The sequence below is a fragment of the Onychomys torridus genome, chromosome 14 (genome assembly GCF_903995425.1).
Source record: "Onychomys torridus chromosome 14, mOncTor1.1, whole genome shotgun sequence".
Taxonomy (NCBI): domain Eukaryota; kingdom Metazoa; phylum Chordata; class Mammalia; order Rodentia; family Cricetidae; genus Onychomys; species Onychomys torridus.
In genome coordinates, this window is record NC_050456.1 from 5,625,365 (window position 1) to 5,645,436 (window position 20,072).

A 20,072-nucleotide genomic window follows, 5' to 3' on the forward strand; every position below is an offset into this window, starting at 1 on the left:
CACCATGCTAAGTGAAAGAAGACAATCCCGAAGGGATGGAGACAGTAAGATTTTACTCAGGAAGTTTCTAAGGTAGTCAAACTCCTAGAAGCAGAAAGTAGAGATGGATGATTGTGGCCTGAAGGAAAGAAACAGGAAAGTTACTGACGGGTCTCATAAGTTCTAGAACTCTGTTGTGAGTACATTTAGATATTTGCCTAGGAGGTAAATCTCATGTTAACTCTTCCTTCCCCGAAAGCAAGCAAACACAACCCACAGGGCTCCTGGAATCTTGAGTGAGGTATATTTTGGTTGCAGCAATGGTTTCATGGATGCATGGATGCATGTATTTGTTCAAAGTTACTGAGTTGCACTTTTTTTTTTTTTTCTGGAGCTAAGGACCGAACCCAGGGCCTTGTGCTTGCTAGGCAAGCACTCTCTCTACCACTGAGCTAAATCCCTGAGTTGCACATTTTTAATGTATGCAGTTATTTGGTATCAGTTACACGTTCATAAAAATGTTAAAAATATGGGCTGGAGAGATGGCTCAGTTAAGGTCACTTACTCCTCTCACAGAAGACTAGAGTTTGATTCTGGGCTCCCATACCTGACAGCTCACAACTGCCTGTGACTTCATCTCTGTTGGCCTCAGCCAGCACCGGCACACATGTGCGCACACACATACACATACCTGACAGCTCACAACTGCCTGTGACTTCCACCAGCACACGTGTGTGCGCACACATACACATAAGCACATTAAACTAAAGTAAATCTAATCATATAAGTGTAATATAAAAGATGCATCTTTTACGTAAAACATATACACATATATAATTTTACTGGATTACATATAAAAAGGTATATATAAATAAACGTTTAGGAGTTGGGAATGTACTTCAGTGAGTAGAACATTTGCCTTACATGTGCAAAACATGAAGTTTGAGGTCAGCACTACATAAATTGGGTAATGGTGGTCAATTGTTACATGAGACCCTGTTTTTATTTTTGTTCCTTTTTTTCGAGACAGGGTTTCTCTGTGTAGTTTTGGTACCTGTCCTGGATCTTGCTCTGTAGACCAGATCTGGCCTTAGATCCTCCTGGCTCTGCCTCCCGAGTGCTGGGATTAACGGCATTTACCACCACCACCCGGCTAGACCCTGTTTTTAAATAATTAAAATATGAACAAGAAAATAAATAAACATTTAGATTAAAAGAGAACTTGAAAATTAAAAATTTGAAAGCAGCCTTTAAGAACATGATGAGAGCCCGGCGGTGGTGGCTCACGTCTTTAATCCCAGCACTGGGGAGGCAGAGCCAGGCGGATCTCTGTGAGTTCGAGGCTAGCCTAGGCTACCAAGTGAGTTCCCAGAAAGGCGCAAAGCTACAGAGAAAAACCCTGTCTCAAACCCCCCCCCTCCCCCAAAAAAAGAACATGATGAGAGCCTGCGAAAGCAAGATGAAGGTGTTGGAATTCCTAGCCACATCCCCATGACTGCATGCACCAGCAAGATGCTTAGTCACCCCAGCGCCTTACGTCCTAGGTACTACGTATGCGGTGTGATCACGTGACCCACGCTCATGGGTGGTGTAGCTACATAAACTCATATGCGCATGTGCCAGGAGGGGAATCTATAAAAGCGGGCCCTACTCATCCCTCTGCCCCTGTGCAATCATCGCCATAGGCCTATCACATCCCTTCTGTCCCCTTCCCTTAATAAACTCTTAATAAAGTGTCCCCTTCCCTTAATAAACTCTTTAGTGAGTTTTGTACCTCATGGCTTTCCTCACATGGTAAATAGCGCCACTTAATGAATAACGGAAGGGCTGTAGAAAGAAAAGCAAAGTGTGAAGAATAAAATACAGAACGTAAGAGCAAATTGCAAGATTGCTGACCAAAGTTCAGCAGTTAGATGTGTGTATATGTGTCTGTATGTGTCTGCTTACATGTGTACATATGTGTGTTTCTGTGTATATGTGTATGTTCCAGAAAGAGAACAATGTACGTAGATGAGGAAGAAATGAAAATACTTATGAAAACTTTTCCAAATCAAGACAGGAGGTTTTTGGATTGAGTTATCCTCAAATTAAAGAAATTGAACATCAAAACTAACCGTGAAACTTATTATCACATATCGTGAAATGTCAGAATACCTTATCACCAACCCAAAATTCTACTGATGAAATAAGCCAAAATTTTGGTTCAAATATGAGGATTGAACACACACATTCACAGGTACTCACAATAAGAGATCATGTCTGATCTGCAGCCCTTCCCCAGGAATCTAGTAGAGGAAAAAGACATGCACTACAGGAGATAGGAGGGGATTATAGGGTTTCACTAGGATGGTGGTGAAGGAGACGGGAGCTGCAGCTGGAGCACGTGCAAAGGGCCTGGGCAAGCTTAAGACAAAGGAAGGAGCTGGATGCATTCAGGTTTGTTCAGTTGATGAGAGTTTGGATTGAGTAAGTAGTAATTGTGTTTTAAAAGTATATTAGATTGCTAGAGCAGATCATGGAATGGTTGACTGAAATAGAAAAGAAAATTCTTGACAGTTGTAGGGGCGCAGTCCGAGGCTGAGGTGTTGGTGGGAGTAGGCAGAGTTCTGGGGCCTCTCGTAGCTTGTAGAAGCCATCTTCTCCCTGTCCCCACATGTGCTCCCCCCTGTGCATATGAATAACATCTCTTTGTGAGTCTTAATCTTCTCTTTTAGAAAACTGCCAGCCATATTGGATTAGGGCCCACCCTTAATACCCCATTTAACTTAATTACTTCTAAATGCCCTATCTCCAGTACAGTCACACGGGATCGGGGATCAGGGCTTCTGCATATGAATATAGGGAGACACAATTCAGCCCTTGGGGGAGAAAAATCAAACAAATAAGAACTCCAGGGAATCAGAGCACAATAAAGGAGAACTGGAGTATAATACATGGTTTAGCTCTGAAAAGCATACTTTGTCTTAACAATGTAATGAGTGAATATTCATTTAACTGAAATTACACTACAACCACATCAGGAGACCAGGAAGTGGAAAGTATGTATGTGTGTGGTATAAGGGGGACAAGAAGGAGAAGGAACTAATCCCTCATGTTCCTTAGCGGGAACAAAATGGCTCTTGTGCAAAAGAGAAAGAACGAGAAATGGCAACGTGTACGGCCATGGGTTTTGCAGAAGTGCTGGTAGTGGTGAAGTACCACTGAGAAGAACTGAATGGTGTGTGTCGAGGGCAGCAGACAGGCCAAGCCACTCGCCCTGCTGTTAATTCGCCGAACTACCTAATTCTGTATACTCTTCTTGTATGAGTACATAGTGGATTAAAATAAAAATGTTTGACAGGGAAGAAGGCTGACTCAGTATTTATTCTGTGACTGTGTGTACAAATGTTTTCCATCAGTGCATCTGTCCCATAGCATTTCATTGTCGTCATGAACTTGGAAGCAGTCAGGAACCCAGTCCTTTGCATGAGCAGCTCTGAAGAGATTTGTGATCTATAAACAGTGGCAGGACACAGTCCTCCCCAGTCTTTACTTCAACATCCAGTCACTAAGTAGTTGCTCTTTCTGGGACATTCCGTCAGAAATTATTATTTCTTTCATTTCTGTTTCTTTAATTTTGTTAATCTAATGGCATTAGAGAGATAGCATAATTTCTCAGAATTTGAACCTTTTCTATGTAATTCCAAGACTTCCTCATCAAGTGATTCCTCATAGAAATTAGAGTCTACTTTCCATCAGACAAGATACTCGATTTCCCAGACTTCCTGCAGGTAGGCATGGACAGGACCCAGACAAGCCATTACAGTGTCTCCACCCTGTGCTTCAATCAATAAAGTGCAAGACAAAATAGTGAATCAATTCTTACGGCAGCAGAGATGAGACAATGTTGTCCACAGTAGTGAGCAGGGTGGTGGTGTTGACAGTGTCCTTGCACAGTGCTGGTGCTACTGACACCAACAGTGCAAGAAGCATGGACTTGTGCTGCTCTGTTTGTAGAAATTCATTCTCCAATCTGGTTTTTAGTTGTCACCACAGGTGCATTTGATCCTCAGAATTTTCTGAAGTTTATTTTTAAACCTCGTAATGTCCACCCAGTGGTCTTTTCAATAAGTGCTTTTCCTGCTTCAGTAAGGAGGATAATATGTCCCTCCTTTTTATCACTTGAATTGGTGACTATGGAAAGAAAACTTCCTAATGCGATGTCTAATAAATAGGAACTGAGACATCAAGTTAACAAAAGGAAAATGTTGAGGAAAATATCCATAACTTACTCTCTTCAAGTTTATAATTGATGACCGTGATATGTCATTTGTGATTCACTAACAAATTGGAATTTTGCATTTATGAGAAAATTCTAGGGTTTTATTTTACTCATCTTGCCATTAAACAGGCAATGCCAGGGTGCTGAAGTCTATTGGCAAGGCAGTGAGGGAAAATGGACAAAAGCCCTGGCTCTGTTGTAGTGGTAGAGGAAGATTGATTAAATAAACACACAGACAATAAGTAAATTGCAGTTATGGAGTAAGTGGATAAATGTTGTGGGAAAGGAGATGGAGAGGAAGAGGTGGTGCTCTTGGGAGAGTTGGTTTCAAGGAGGGATGCTTGAAAAGGCTCTGTGAAGGAGACAGAATAGGCTAGTGTATGTCAGAGCAGCGCTTGTGATGAACCAGGGCTAGATAGAGTGACAGGGTGGTGGCTGGAAAGGCTGGACCAGAGTTCCAGGGCTGAGCCATAGCCAGGGCCTCCTCCGAAGTTCCTTTTCTGTGGCCTTGAGTGCTTAGCTGAAAGGGACAAGCAGCCATCTGGATTTGAGCAGAAGCATGGCTGGTTTGCATTTAGGTTTCACAGGCCATTGTTTGTTTGTTTGTTTTTGTTTTTTGTTTTTTGTCATATTGAGTAATTCTTTGTGAGGGAGGCAATTCCTTTCCTGGCCCCAAGAAGTAACTGAGGATGTGGAAGCAGTTTGGGTTTTAATTCCTGGCAGGGAATATCCTAGAAACCAATGGACAGAGGCCATGGATGCTGCTTAATGTCTTAAGATGGCCACCTCTCATCATCCACCAGCTCAGAAAGTCAGTAGCATCATGGCTGAGAAACTCCAGGAGCAAGACTCCCAGACCAGTGGCTGAACAACCATGGTGAGTCTCAGAAACCCTACATTTGTGTACAAACCAAGTTATTTATGTTTGAAATACCAGTATTTCTTAAAATAGAATTTTATGTATTTAGAGGAGACTTTTAAAAATTTAATTATTTAAATTATTTTTAAGTCAGCGTGACAAGTAAAGGGTTTCATCAAGCCATCTTTGCACATGTGTGTTATCATACTGTGCTGGCTTGTTTTATGTCAACTTGACACAGCTAGAGTTATCTGAAAGGAGGGAACCTCAACTGAGAAAATGTCTTCTTAAGATCCTGCTGTAATGAGTTGAGTTCCTGTCTTGACTTCCTCTCATGATAGACTGTGATGTGAAAGTGTAAGCTGAACAAACTCTTTCCTCCCCAGGTTGCTTTGGTCATGGTGGTCATCACAGCAATAGAGACCCTGACGAAGAAGACTTAGACTTCATTCTAACACACTCCTCTGCCTGCCCTTCCCTGCTCTCCCTCTGCAGCTGGCCCCTGCCTCTCTCCAGTCTTGTTCCCCTCTCTGCTTTATGATGTGGATCCCTTTACTTTCTGTTCTCCAGTTCCCTTAACATCTCTCCCTTCCTTCTTATGATTTCCTCTCTAGCTTGTGATCTAAAAACATCCACTACACACACACACACACACACACACACACACACACACACACACACACCTCACAATCTGTACATGAGTGAAAACATGTAGTATTTGTCTTTCTGAACCTAGCTTATTTTTCTTAATAAGCTGCTCTTTTTGAGATCATGGATTGGATTCCCAGCTCCCCTATGGCAGCTCACATCCTCTGTAACTTCTGTTCCAGAGTATCTGATGCCCTCTTCTGGCCTCTGCAGGCACTGCATACATGTGACACACAGACCTAAATATGTAAAATAAACCCTTTAAAAAGTAAAATCTTGGTATACACCATTCATATCCATGGATTTCACAGCTATGCAGTGAGCTTTATGTTTATTGTTTGTGTTGATTTTCTTTTTTATGTTTTAAACATTTGGCAAACTATAAGTCAACGAAGTTGACAACCATATTAGAGTTAATGTTGCCCCATAAGACACACATCATAAGCACACTAACTATGTGGGACTTGTACAGTCATTTTGTTTATTAGTAGCTCTTATATTCCAGTACGGTTGGTTTCTTGTAATTATTTTCTGGAAAAAGGTAAGATGTTTCCAAATGAGTAACTTCATATACCCAAGCTTATTGCACAAATAAATCTGAAGGACATCTCTCATATTTCTTCAATATGGATACCCAGTCAATCATCAACCAGTAAAAAAATTCATGCTAACTTAGCTCATTCACCAATCCCAGGAGCACTTAAAATGTGTCAGGAGGGTTCACCTTTCTACCTTATACAAACTACGTTAATGTGTTCCTTTGAGAAAAAGCAAGTGAAGATTTTAAAAAGAACACAGTTCATTGCACATAACAAAATCAAAAGAAAAGGACTCAGTATCTTCCTGCCTCCCACTCTGCCCTTAAAAAGAAGGTGTTGATAGGTACTCCTTTCTGCATAAGGCCGCTGTAGGTTAACTGTATGAAAATTCAGTGGGTGGCTGGAGGTCAGACACTACCCACTCACAGAAAGCCAAGAAACACCACAAAGTCCCTAAATCATGTCCCTTCCCTTAGACATAGGGCAACATTTGTACATGTCTGCCTTTCAAAAGTGACCATCGCAAGGAGCCACATTGCAAACAAAGATGAGCCACTGTTGCCAAGCCTGATGAATTCCATCTTGTTTTAATCAGAGGTCATGTGCTATGACCCAGAATAATTTCTGGCAGGGTGTTTAGAAGAGTTTTGAATTTTAATACCCTTAAGTGGTGTGTGTTCTTTCCATTTCAGTTGTTAGTTGCCTGAGCCTTGAAGGTATTTTTTTCTTCCTAGAAATTACTTCAAGATTAAGAGACAGTCTGATGCTTATAGTTAATACTGAAAGCAATTTTATTTTCCATTTCCACCCAGTTGACATACTGAAATGTTTTCATAAACATAGCTGTTTAAAGATTCAGTGCTGTGAATATAGACTTCTGCACAAAGGAAGCCCACTGTTGGGAAAAGATTACTATCCTTGTGACTGCTGGTGTTTGGAAATCTAAATTAAAAACGCTAAGATTGAGTTATCAGTGTACAGTGAACAAAGGCAGTCTGTTGGAAAGCCACACTAAAAGCTGAAAGGCATCTTCCGACTAGTTAACTGTAATTACTGTTTGGGTCTGAGTGTTAGTTGATTCTGTTCTTTTGCTTGGCATGAGTTGCGAGCCCCACACTGAGGCCATTACTGTGAGGGCAGGGTGGGATCACTTACTTCTAAACCACAGCCTCTAATGCAAGTTTTGTAGACCATCTTTCTGACCTGGAGAACTGTTCCCTAAAGTTGGAGACATGGTGGTTTGGTGTCTGATGCTTCCTGATGAAGCTAACTTCATTTCACTAACAGTTGGGTGTACTGACACCCTTTTCCTCCAACTAAAAGACATAGACATTTGCATCTGGGGAGTTGAGTATGAGCGCACATGTGAAAAGCGGGTCTGCTCAAGGTTCTCAGTGTAAATCACAAAACATTGAGATGGTGATAGGAAACCATGCTGAATGTATTTTAAGATAGAGGCGTATGTAAGTAAAAGAAACAATTACAGAGCTAAAGACGAGAGTAGCGTTTAGATAAAGGTGTGGTCAGGAACAGCAAGTGGAGAGAACCAGTACTGCAGGGCAGTTAGCTTTCAGTTGCCATGTCCAAATACTCGAGAAAATCAACTTGAAAAGAGCAAGAATGTATTTCAGCTCCGAGTTTCAGAGTTTTCATTCTGTTTTTAGTCTAGCTGGACTTAGGCTGATAGACAGAACACTGCAGGAGGAGCATACAGCATGACATCCGGAAAGCCAGCAGAGAGGAAGAGGCCACTGTTCCGGTGGCCCCACAACGGTACGATGAGACTTCCACTGGGCCTCACCTCCTCCCATCACCTTATTATTAGCACCATAGGCTGGCCACCAGGCCCTAAACACAGGAGACGTTGAGGGTCATGGTGTATGGAAAATGTCACAAAAGACCTAGCAGGGAAGCTTCCAGATGATCCCCAGACTCAAGAGCCAATCTGGAAAACCTAATAGCACCAGTGGATACAAAGCAAAGAACTGTTTCTCCCTTGCCTTTCCTTAACCTCCACAACGCCTCAGTGCACACCAAACCTAGCTGGAGACATGGGTAAAGACACTGGCCACCATACCGAACCTAGAGAAGACTCGAGTAGAGGTGAAGAGGAAAGAAAATGGCCATCTCTGTCCCCATAGTTAACAAAGAAAACAGATGGCCATCTATGGTCATGCCAACTCCTGGTAAAATGTTTTAAAATGAGATTACAATAAATTCGTCAACAATGAGACATAAATTTCTTCTCATCAAGGCAGGGTATATGTGTGTTTCCATGCCTATGCGCATGCATGCATGTACACATGCTTTCTTTCACAAAACTTGGGAGGCAGAAATAAAACTGTGGTCTGATAGAATCTCACACATTGTTTTATTCAATATACCAGATGTACATATGTCTGATAGGTCCCTGATATCTCTGTATTATATACATACATACACACACACACACACACACACACACACACGCACACACACACACATTTGTGTGTGTGTTTGTTTGTAAATAACACTTAATATTCTAAATATTAGCTCCATTAAAGCATGAAATAAAGACATTTAAATAACTTAAAGATAAAACATAACATTACCTTATTATGATGGAGCCATAAATATTTTAAATTTTTAAATCTAGAAAGATCAATAACCTCAGTCAGGTCCCTGGAAAGAAAAAAAACCATGAATAATAGCAACAATTCATTTGCTTACTGGTAAGGCTGGCCATACTACTCACATGGCTTGGGAGGAACTGGCAAGGCCTCTCTATCCTTTCAGAATCGTTGGCACACTTAACCTCTAATTTCAAAAATTCCATCATTTGGATTAAGCTTGTGTTACCAATAAAGTTCATTAGCTGAAATTTATATCTCATTATTACAGTTCATTTCAAAACATTGCACTGGGGATTGAGAAGGGAGAAAAAATGAGGTGGACACTGGACACTGGTCCTGTTGTGGCCAGACATGATCTATGAGATGAGCATGGTAGGGCACCTGGAGACAGGTGCTGAGAAGGAAGCTTTGTTGCTCAGTGATCTCCTGGTTGCTGTTACCCACCCTTGAACTGTTGGGACTCTTGACCATCGGAGTAGCCTTGGCCATTATCTGATGTGCTCACACCACAGATGTGGACCGAGCAGACGAGTTATCCACAGGGAGTGCCATCTCTGAGGAAAGGTGGCCATTTGGAGTTTTCAGATCTCCTTTGAATTCTTAGAGTAGAAATTGTAGATACCAAGCATTTAAGCATACATGTGGCTTTCCTCTTCAAATCTTGTACAATACATAGTATGCAGAGCACTTACTTAAATACTAGTAGTATTATACTACTACTGCATTGCATATATTAACTTATTCATGGCAATGTCTCTCACAACTTTTTTTTAAACTTTAAAACCTGTCTGTAGCCCAAGTGAGACTCAAACCCTCAGTCCTCTCTCCTTGACCTTCCAAGTGCTGGGATTGCGGGATGTACAACTCCTAGCTGCTCATATTTAATTTTTTGTCATGAAACTCCAAGGAACTAATTTTTTTCTGATTTTTATGAGACAAAATCTTCCTGTGTACACCAGGCTAGCCTTAAACCTGCAATCCTCCTGCCTCAGACTTCTGAATAGGTAAGATTGCAGAGGTGAACCATCATGCCTGATAAAGCATGTAAATGATATTTCTAAACAAAACAAACCTTCCTTGCTGCTTTTTATATAGGAATATTTCAGTCTAAGAAGGGGGCGTACAATAGACAGTTACATATTTTCATAGTTATTTTTAAGACTATTTTTATTTTGAAATTATGACATTTCTCCCTTCCCTTTGTCCCTCCAAGCCCCCTTAAATACTTCCCCCCCTCTTTCAAATGCATAGCCTCTTTTTCAGTACCTGTCATTGCACATGTATAAGATCTCTCTCTCTCTCACACACACACATATATATATATATATATATATATATATATATATATATATATATATATAATGTTATTAAGGGACACAATCTCACAGCAGACTTCCGGATTCTCTGGCTATTACAATCCTCCTACCCCTTCCATAATATTCCCTGAGCCTTAGGTGTGGGAATGTTTTGTACATGTATCCAGTGGGATTGAGCTCCACAATGCTGAATTTTAATTGTTTGTATTTTTCTGTAGTGGTCTCTATCAGTTGCTAAGAGAAGTTTCCTGGATAAGAGGTGAGGACTCCACTTATCTGTGGGTCTGAGGACAACAAATATTTATAGATTGTTGTTAGGGATTATGCTGGTTTAGTAAATCAGAGGTTGTAAATTCTTCTCCAATAATTATGACTTCATTAGCACTGAGTAGTTAGTTAGGTTTCCAGTACCAGGCATGATTTCCCATTTTAAGTCCAATTAGAGAGCTGTGGTTACCATCAAGGTAAACATGCCCCTACTGTACCCTTAGGGTTATCATTCAATGCCAACTGTTGAGTGGTTCATAGGCGTCATATTTGGGTAGGACGATAGGTTGCCTCCCTCCTTTGGAATCATGCATGGTGCCTTTTGGTACTTCTGGTACTTAGGGGGTTTCAGCTCAGGATTTTATGGGCTCTGTTTCTGAAGTGCATGAAGACTTGTTTTATTTGTTGTGAGCTGTCTGACATGGTAACTGAAAACTGAATTCAGGCCCTCTGCAAGAATAGTATGCACTCTTAACTGCTAAGCCATCTCCTTAGCCCACCAACTTTAAAAAATATGTTGCTACGTTTCCCTTACTCTATCGTGTGTGTGTGTATGCATGTGCGTGTGCGTGTGTGTGTGTGTGTGTGCGTGTGTGTAATTTTCTTGGAATCATTTGAAAATAAGACTTATTATTGTAGGGATCTCATTCATAAATAGCTCAATATCCATAGCTTCCAAATTAAAATTAAAATATTTTTTCTGCAACTCATAATACCACTCACTATCACACCTAAGGAGATTTAGTTTAATTCAGCAAAGTAAGCATCAAATAAGTTATTCACACCTCCTACTCACATACATTTATATACTACTTTCATAGTTCATGCCTTATCTCATCATATTCACATATTATATTCAGTTGCTATAACTGCAGTCATTTTAAGTTTATTTTGCCAAAGTCTTCTCCATTAACATATTTACATTTTGAAACGTCCTAGACAACTAACCAGCAGAATGCCCCTCATTCTTGACTTACCTTATCCCAACAGTTATATTCCAGATATACCACCTTTTAATGACATTCGTGGAAATTCTATGTCACATCAGAAGGTAAATGATGTCAGCTTGTCCCACTTCTGGTAAAATTAAGCTGTTATTTGTTTAAGATCTGGTAGGTGTCTATTGTAGGAGTGCAGATTTTATACTAAAAAGATAACATATGGAGCCCAACTCTGTCTCCACGTGAAAATCTCGCTCCCCACAACAACACTGCCTTCAGTTGTTTGACCCCACCTGATTTGGGATTGCAAAATGTTTTTTTTCCCTCATGCACTAATTCTTCTTACATCTATTAACTTTTTTTCTACAAAGAGCATCTTCTCTCTTCTTTCTCTATTTTTCTTCTCCATTGTCTTTGGATTTATAGACCCTCCCACACACAATTTCCCTGATATAACAACAAACACCATCTTTCTCCAAAGAAAACTTCAATGGGGAGTGCACAGCCCCATTCTTCTCTTTGTGGCTGGCAGCTTTTTTCTAGGAAGGAGGCCCTAGAACATGAGGCAGCCTGACTATTTCACAGTCAGGGATGGTAAGCTGTTAACTTCAACTTCCCTATTACGTGACAAAAACAACCCCTACTGAGAAGCATAAAGATCTGGAGCTTCACTTTGGGAACATCCCATAAATTTTAATTCATTAGTACAGTATCAATGAGTCTAGCCATCCTTATCCGATTTCTTATAGTAATAATATCAGTGTGGAAAATCTGACTATTACATAATGCAACAACGATTCTTTTTTTTTAAAAAAGCACTTTCAAGCTGGGCATGTTTTTCTGCACACAAGCCTGTCCTACGTCAATAATAAGTTATCATATTTTAAGGTGAGGCCAATCAAGACCATGAGATGTAAATCTAATGATTTACTAATGATGCTATGACTTGTGCTGATAAGTTACCAAGAGACATTGATAAGGCACCGTCATTCCAAAGGCAACTGGGACTTAAGTGAAGTGCCCAGCTCACCTGGTTTATGCACGTAGACTATGAAATAGTGTTTTGCCCCTGCTCTGTTGTCTTTCATTTAAGAAAACTACTAATCACTTGCCATCAAGGGTCGATATTTCTAATTTTTTCTAGTGTTTTAATGCTATCCTTTTTATCTACCCATGCTTATGATGGGCAGCATCCTCTGTTGGAGTGGCCTTCTTGCTGATGACATGATGGCATGATAAAGATGTGTGTGAGCAGGGGAGCAAACTCACTTCCATCAGGAATAAACTCCTGAAACAATGAGCCTGCTTTGGTCACAACACCATTAATCCATGAGTGAAATGCAGAGCTCTCATGGCCCAATCAACTTTCAATGGTCTTGCTTCTCAACACTGCTGCATTAGGGATTTGGTTTCTAATATATGGGTTTTGGGGGATGCATGTGAATCAAAGCAATGTTATTGCTATTAAAATGTACACAGTGGCCAACCAAGTGTTGCTTATTGGCAGGTGGAAATACAGTGTGGTCAGAGTTCAACCATATGCAACACTTCCTCTCTCTCTTCTACCTGGGGTGTGTTGCAGACACTAGGATTACTGTGTTTTATAGAACACCTCTTCAATGTAAAGGTAGAGTTTTTTCTACTTTCTAACAAAATTAATATAAGTGGTTTTAGGGGTTATAGTACAATAGCAGCTTTTGTAATATGAGAATGGGCCATGCATAACAATAGTAATAATATTAATTGTACTAATGGTAACTGAGTGCCTACTATGTGCCAGATCTCTCTTTAGTTTCTAACTCTCCTACATGTCACAGCCATGCTGTAATAAGGTTGTATTATTGTACAAGAGTAGAATTGCTTAATGAAGTAAAAAAGTATCAAGTTAATATTTGTAGTTTTTGAGAAATAACAAATATTGTCTGGGACATAATGATACTAAAAATAATATTCATTGTTTTCCTAAAATTAATATTTAACTGATGTTCTATTTGTTTTTAAATGTAATAATTGTAGCAGGAAAGTTCCTTAACATCCCAAGATCATCATGAGTTAGCCTGGCAAAGATACCAGTTTTTTTTTTCCTTTTCAATGTCTTGCCTCTCCAGCATAAGCAGTAAACTCTCATAGGTGGTAAAGTAATTAGACTGTGGTCACCTACCTAGTCCTTGAAGAAGGGATAATGAAAAACAAAAACCATTTGCCTTTATAAAAGATTATAAGATGATATTCCTCTGTGTTTTTCCAAAAAGCACACTTACTTTTTAGAGAGGAACAGCTCAAAGACATCAGCATCCCTCTGGTGGCCACATATCTTTAGCTGATCTTCAACTGCCTGATAACATATAATTAATCTGTCAAACCACATTCCAATGAGCAAAAATACTGAGACATTTGCAGTCAATAACAATATGTCTATGAGAAGATCAAAAGAAAGGCAAATACGGAGGCCACCACTCTAAATTGATAAATTCCAACACCACAATTATATATTACTTACTCATCTTTGTGGTTGAATCTCATTATTTTTAACCCTAGGCACAGATGTGTAAATAACTTTTAACTAGAAAGAAAAAAAATGCGTATGTGTGTATGCACACCACGATTAAGTTGTTAGTTTTCTTCGAGGGAGAGTATTTTGGTTCTTTAGCAATTATTTTTGAATGTTTCTTCGTAAATGAAGAATTAGTGTTTGACAGGGTTCTGTATTTATAGAAAACACCTAGAGCCAGGGTGGAGGTAGATGGAGTAAAATACAATGTATATTTTCAATATATTCAGGACCAGTAAGTTCTCAACAAGCATCAAACAAATCAATAAATGCCATTTTTCTCTGAGTAAATTAATACACTTTACATTTTATTGACACAGGCTTTAATTTTAAAAGTACAGATCCAGCAGCATCTATAATGTCCTTTGCAGTTTTTTTTTTTTAATAATCACCAAATGAACACTTGATTGAGAGCAACATGGAAAAACTGGCCATTCAAGAGTAGAGCTAACAAGACACACCCAAAGTGAGAGGGTCACCGGTGTACTTCTGGGGCCCACAAACATCATAACTATCAGAATCAAAACAATCAACCAAAGTGAAGGGGTCACTGGTGCACTTCTGGGGCCCACAAACATCATAACTATCAGAATCAAAACAATCAAAGCTTTCCTGTGGGGATTTGCTGTGGGAGGTAAGACTGCAGTCAGGAAGTGATTTACAAGGTTTTGAGAGTGGATTTACTATGTAACAGGGCACTTGAAGAAGTTAGAGCCGGTGGGATGAATAAATTCTCAAAGACCCAAGAAAGGTAAATATCCTAGTGAAGGAGGGTGACTGAAAACTTACCGTTCCTCCCTTCCCTCGATTCTCTCTCAAACAAGCTGAATCTAGGGGCCTTGGAGAATTTATAGGCTTGGGCTCAGGCCTTCCAATAGCTGGATTATAGTTTACATTTACACACACCAAATCTCGGAAAAACTCAGTGAGTCAGGCTTAGGTGCTGTCACCTGCGTATTTAGGCTTAAACATCTAAATTCTCAGCCTGCTGTATGCACAGTCTATCTCAACACTGCAAAGTGACTGAAGGCCAAAGTAGAATGAAATTTTTATTCTGTTCAAGTTTTAACATTTAAAATTTATAATTCTAAAGTTATAAAGTCACGCTTTTAACTTCACCTAGCCATTGTTACTCAGAAACAGTTCACACAGAGAAATGTCTTATTGTTAATTTCAACATACTTCTCTGTGGCTATGAAATAGTCCCAATAATTAGAATATAGATTAAGATGTGGCCTCACAGGGGAATAGTTGTATAGTAGTTTAAACATACAGAGAAGGGTATGCTGGTCAATTTTGCGCTTTAACTTGACTAGATTAAGAGATGCCCAGGGAGTTGGTACAGCATTATCTGTGAGAGTTGGTGAGTGTCTCCAGAAGAGGATGGCGTTTAAACTGGCAGCCTGGACAAAGAATGGATTCTCAGTGATGTGCGCGTCACCCAGTCCACCGAGTACTGAGAACAGAACAGAAAGCCAGAGCTGTGCACATTTGCTTTCACTGATGGAACTGGACACTTATGGCTCTCTCCATTACTCCCGGTTGTCAGCCACTGGAACCAAGTCCTTTCTCAAACCTCCAGCTTGCAGACAACAGTTCTGTGAGGCCCAGTCCTTCCTGCCCAGGTGAGCCAATCCCTCCTAGTAAATCTGTCTGTACACTTATGCATTTTAGGGACTCTGTTTCTCTGGAGACCAATAAGAGAAATGGATATCTAGACATACGTTTTTAAGTAAAAAGTTATTGCTGATATAATTTGTTTAAGTCCACAATGTCTGTTTTCTTTTAAAAAATTAATTACATGTACAATGTACATACTCCAAACTGAAAACAAAAGACTCATGTAGTCATGAAGTTTTACTTTCTAGAATATATATTATATATGAATGTATGTATGCTATATAAAAAATAAATGTAAGTGTGTGTGTGTGTGTGTGTGTGTGTGTGTGTTGAGATAGGGTCTGGTGATTCATCTCAGCTTCCTGAGGAGCTGGGGCTGTTGACAATTCTATAGTGCCTAGCTCAAGGCAATGCATTTCAAGTGTTTAAATATTCATAATAAATATGTATTAACATGATAATCAGAAAGTATTATGCATTTTCAAAAGTTTAGCCACAGAAGAAATATTTAAGGTTTAAAAAATTTTAGAAAAGCAAGAGAGGAATAGAAAACTTGCAAATATAACCCTAAGTTGGAAATCACTGGCACAATTAATCACTTATAACAATTTTTTATCATGGCATGTTTCTTTTCATCAAGTAATTTTATATGACTCCAGCATAAAGTTTGAATATCAAAGTACCACAAAAATGTGCAGCGAAGTTGAAGTTTCTGGTTTCATTGAGACATGGTAGGCAGCAGCAGCCCCTCCCTCACTTCACTGGCGGTGCACATGGCCCTTCATTTAAGAGGACTTCCAACATCCTTTCCTGATGATTTTGTATTGTGGTAACAGACATACACATTTTATCACTTTTGCCATTTTCAGATTTATAGCTCTGCAGAATCAGGGATGTCCTCTAGTTGTTGTGTTTACATAACCACCAGCACTGTCTTCTTCTAGAACCTTCCCTTCACCCTTCACAGGTACCTCCCCCACCTCGCCCCCAAGCCATGGCAGGCAGGCACTGCTTCCGGCTTCTGTGACCTTGTGTAAGCTGACCTCTGCAGCACTTGGCCATGGGTGGCTGGTTAATTTCAGTCAATAGACTGTTCTTAATTTTTATGTGGTAGTATGTATCAGAAATTCACTTTGTAAAGCTCGGTCGCATTCCACGGTGTCTATATACTTAAGTAAATAGACAAGTGGGTTGGTGTGCCTTCAGGTATTGCCACTAGGACTGTGGATGTACAAAGACCGTGCAAGCTGCCCTTTTACTTCACGGAGGTAAAGATGTGGAGATGATGTGGCGATTCTGCTCACTTTTCCTGGGGAATTTTCATGTCATTTTCTATGACGGGACAGACATGGTAGGCATTCTTTAAAAGGAATATTTTTAAAACAGTAGATCCAAACACAATCTCCCAGCCACCAACCAAAACCAAAACTGCTGACTGCTTAGTTTGGGGTGTGACTAGTCTGTAAGCTTACTTGGTAAAGCTACGGATAAATTCAGTGAGATGCCTGATGTCGATGAGTAAAACCTTAGTGGGAGACTGTCAGGGACAACTAGCTAGACACAGGTGGCACATGTTAAGGGCTAAGAAAGGAGAGACAGAATGTGGCAAAGGCAGAGGAATGACAGGTTCCTGTTCCTTTGGGTGATGGGGTTTCAGAGCAGGACCAAGAGGCTTAAAGAGTACCAAGAAAAGAACCGGGATTTTGATGGAAGAAAGGGTTGATACTCAGAGGACACCAAAGATGAACAGTGCAAGGAAGCCGCAGCCTTGAGCGCGGAGGAAAGGCAGGGGAAAGCAGCTGGGGAATAAGAAAGGTGTTTGGGAATCATATCACGAGGGCTAACTTCGAAATTTAGATTTGGAATTTAATTAAGATTTGTGCACTTAATTAGTGCCCAAATGCTTTAATAGCCTTCAATAAGTATAACGGAAGGCCACACTTAAAAGTAACTGAAAGAAAATAACTTGAAGAAAATACACATGTATTTGTACAAACTAACTACATTGTACAATCCAAGTAAGAACGTCTAGCGATGGTCTCCTTCCTCACACGACAGTCACACTGATGCCTTTAACACTGTGCCCTGTGAAGTTATTTCAAAGGTTTGTTTCTGTTCCTCCCCTGGTGTCCTTCTCTTGTTGGTACCTAAAGTATGGGCTTATTAACTGCTGGGAAATGTGACTTTGGACTTAACACTGGGATGCTATGCACATCTTACATAGTCTTTGAACTGGAGAAAGGATGTGACAAGCTTCTGGAAGATGTCTCTAGCAGCAGTGTGTGATAGCCTAGGGTGCAGAGAGAGGTACAGGCATGGAGCAAGGTCACCTCTGGGAAATCAAGAATGACTGGGTGACAGAGAAGGAGAGTGAGCAATGGATAATATCAGATGGTGTGAGGCTAGAGAATCCAGGCAAAGGCAGACAGTAGGGCCAACGGGAAGACACAGGCAATGGCAGGATGGTGCCATGCTATGATAGTGTTACCTTTGCTCCCATGGTGAGGAGAAAGTGCCTGGAAGGAACATGTAGCCAGCTGAGAAAGGCCTGAGCTTTCGGCCTCGATGAAACATACACTACAGGTCAAGGTGCCCAGAAGAAAACTGAGTGTGAAATAATGTGGATCCCATCAGAAACTTAAGGGAAAGTCCACAGACCTGGTGAGTCATACCAACCCAAAGGAGATTAAAGGACACGTGTAAGGTCATGGCAAGGTGTAAGTTCATGAGAAAGGTCCAAGGAGGGAAAGAACACAAAGATGGAGAAAACCATCGGCACAGGATGAGCCCAGGTGGGGATTGTAAGAAGGTAGAATTTATGTCTGCAGTATTGTACCCAGTGGGAGTTGCTGTTATTCAGGAACGATGTTGAATTTGGGAACAATTTCAGTAGCCCGATGTGCGATGGGGTGGTTCCACACAGCAGCTTTCTCCACTACCCACTCTCAGAATTTAGTACGGGAAGGTAATGTTTTATAATCGCCGAATGATTAAATATTGCACTAAAATCTCCTGAAAGAAACATAATTCCTGCACCCCCGTGCAACACAGCCCAAGTTAGGATTAGTGTGTATCCCTAGTGTTCACCAACCCTGAGGCTTAGCTAAGGGGACCCAGTGGAGTTTAGTACTGCAAAATCCCCCTTACCAAGACCCCAGGAGTGGCCTCCAGGAGAGCAAGGCATTGTGTTAGACCCTTTCCTCCCCCAACCCAACCCTGCACCCAGGCTGTCGATCTGGTAAGGGAGGTGCCTTTTACCTGGAGACTGCTCAGCGGAGCACTTTTTGACGTCTTCCGGAGGTTGGAGCATGGGAAGATGAGTAGCGAGGCAGACTTCTGTTCTCTGGACATCAGGAAAATTATGGCAGTGAGGGGCACCAATAGTACACCAGGCTGGGTTGAGGCTTCACTGCTTCCTTCCCACCATCGCCGTCCTTTAAGTAAAGGCCTATGCAAATCAGGCAAGATCCGAAGCCAAACTCTGACTTCTATGACGTTTACGCGGTACATCACAACACCTTCCGTGACCTCTCCCTCTTCAGCGAAAGTGCAGGCCGTGGCGTGCAGTGGGGTCTGCTATGCCAGAGAAAGCAGCGCCCAGCAATAATTTCAGAGTCGATACATGAACATCAGCAGGCTTCATTTACAGAATGAGGTATCCCTTAGGCCAATGGCAGTTGTGGGAGTGAGGAAGTTCTCCGCTGAGAGTCTCGGTGCAGACCCCGCTCAAACCAAGAAGCATACGATTTCATTATCATATCAAACTTGACATTTTACTCATGGATTATGATTTTGCATCAATTTTGACTCTAAAGCATAGCATAAAATTTTTATTTCAGTTACTGAGGTTTGGGTGCTCCTAACATCTGGCACCAAGGCCTCATCATGCACCCAGACCTAGGATGGAGAATGAGGTTGGCAGAACCCCAAACTTCCTTCTGACTGTATGGGTCAAAACAGAGTAAATAAGCATTTTTTTGGCAAATCTCTTCTAATCTGGATTTTAGTTTTTAGCAGCCGTGTCCTAGCTGGGTCAGAACCAGTTGGGATCCCCTCTCATCTGCAGTGTCTTGTTTGATGACCCATCTTTCTGGCCTCTCATTATAACTTCTTACGGTGGTCTTTTGAAAATGCTACTACTTAGTGATCATGGAGGCTACAGCAAACAACCCCAGAGTGTCAGGGATGGAGGCGAACGAAGGGACTGGCATAAGAACTCTCTCACAGATGTGGGTTTGCATCCCTAGCAGGGTTAGCAGAAGGCTTTTACTACTGTATGCTAGGATGATAGCTAGAGGAAACAAGCTTGAAATCTTAAAAAGTCATTTAGAATGTGCAGCCTCCTTTATAATCAATCTTGTTTTAATAAAAATAAAGTGGTTCTCCTAACTCTCCTCAAATCTTTGAGTAATATTTACTCTGAAGCAAAACACCCTGTGTTTATCCTGTGGCTTCACCTCCCTGGCACTCTGCCATTGC

The 20,072-nt window shown here is 40.8% G+C and overlaps 1 protein-coding gene across 1 annotated transcript in view; it reads right to left on the reverse strand.

The window, feature by feature from the left end:
- Window positions 1-18,944, reverse strand: part of Lrrc72 (leucine rich repeat containing 72) — a 51,808-nt gene extending 32,864 nt beyond the window's left edge. Inside the window, exons 1-3 of the mRNA XM_036205393.1 lie at window positions 18,852-18,944; window positions 13,684-13,757; window positions 8,878-8,947 (exon numbers count right to left, since the gene is read on the reverse strand). Of these exons, the coding sequence (XP_036061286.1) occupies window positions 8,878-8,947; window positions 13,684-13,757; window positions 18,852-18,944 (237 nt within the window). The remainder of the gene's footprint in view (window positions 1-8,877; window positions 8,948-13,683; window positions 13,758-18,851) is intronic.
- Window positions 18,945-20,072: the final 1,128 nt, after the last annotated feature.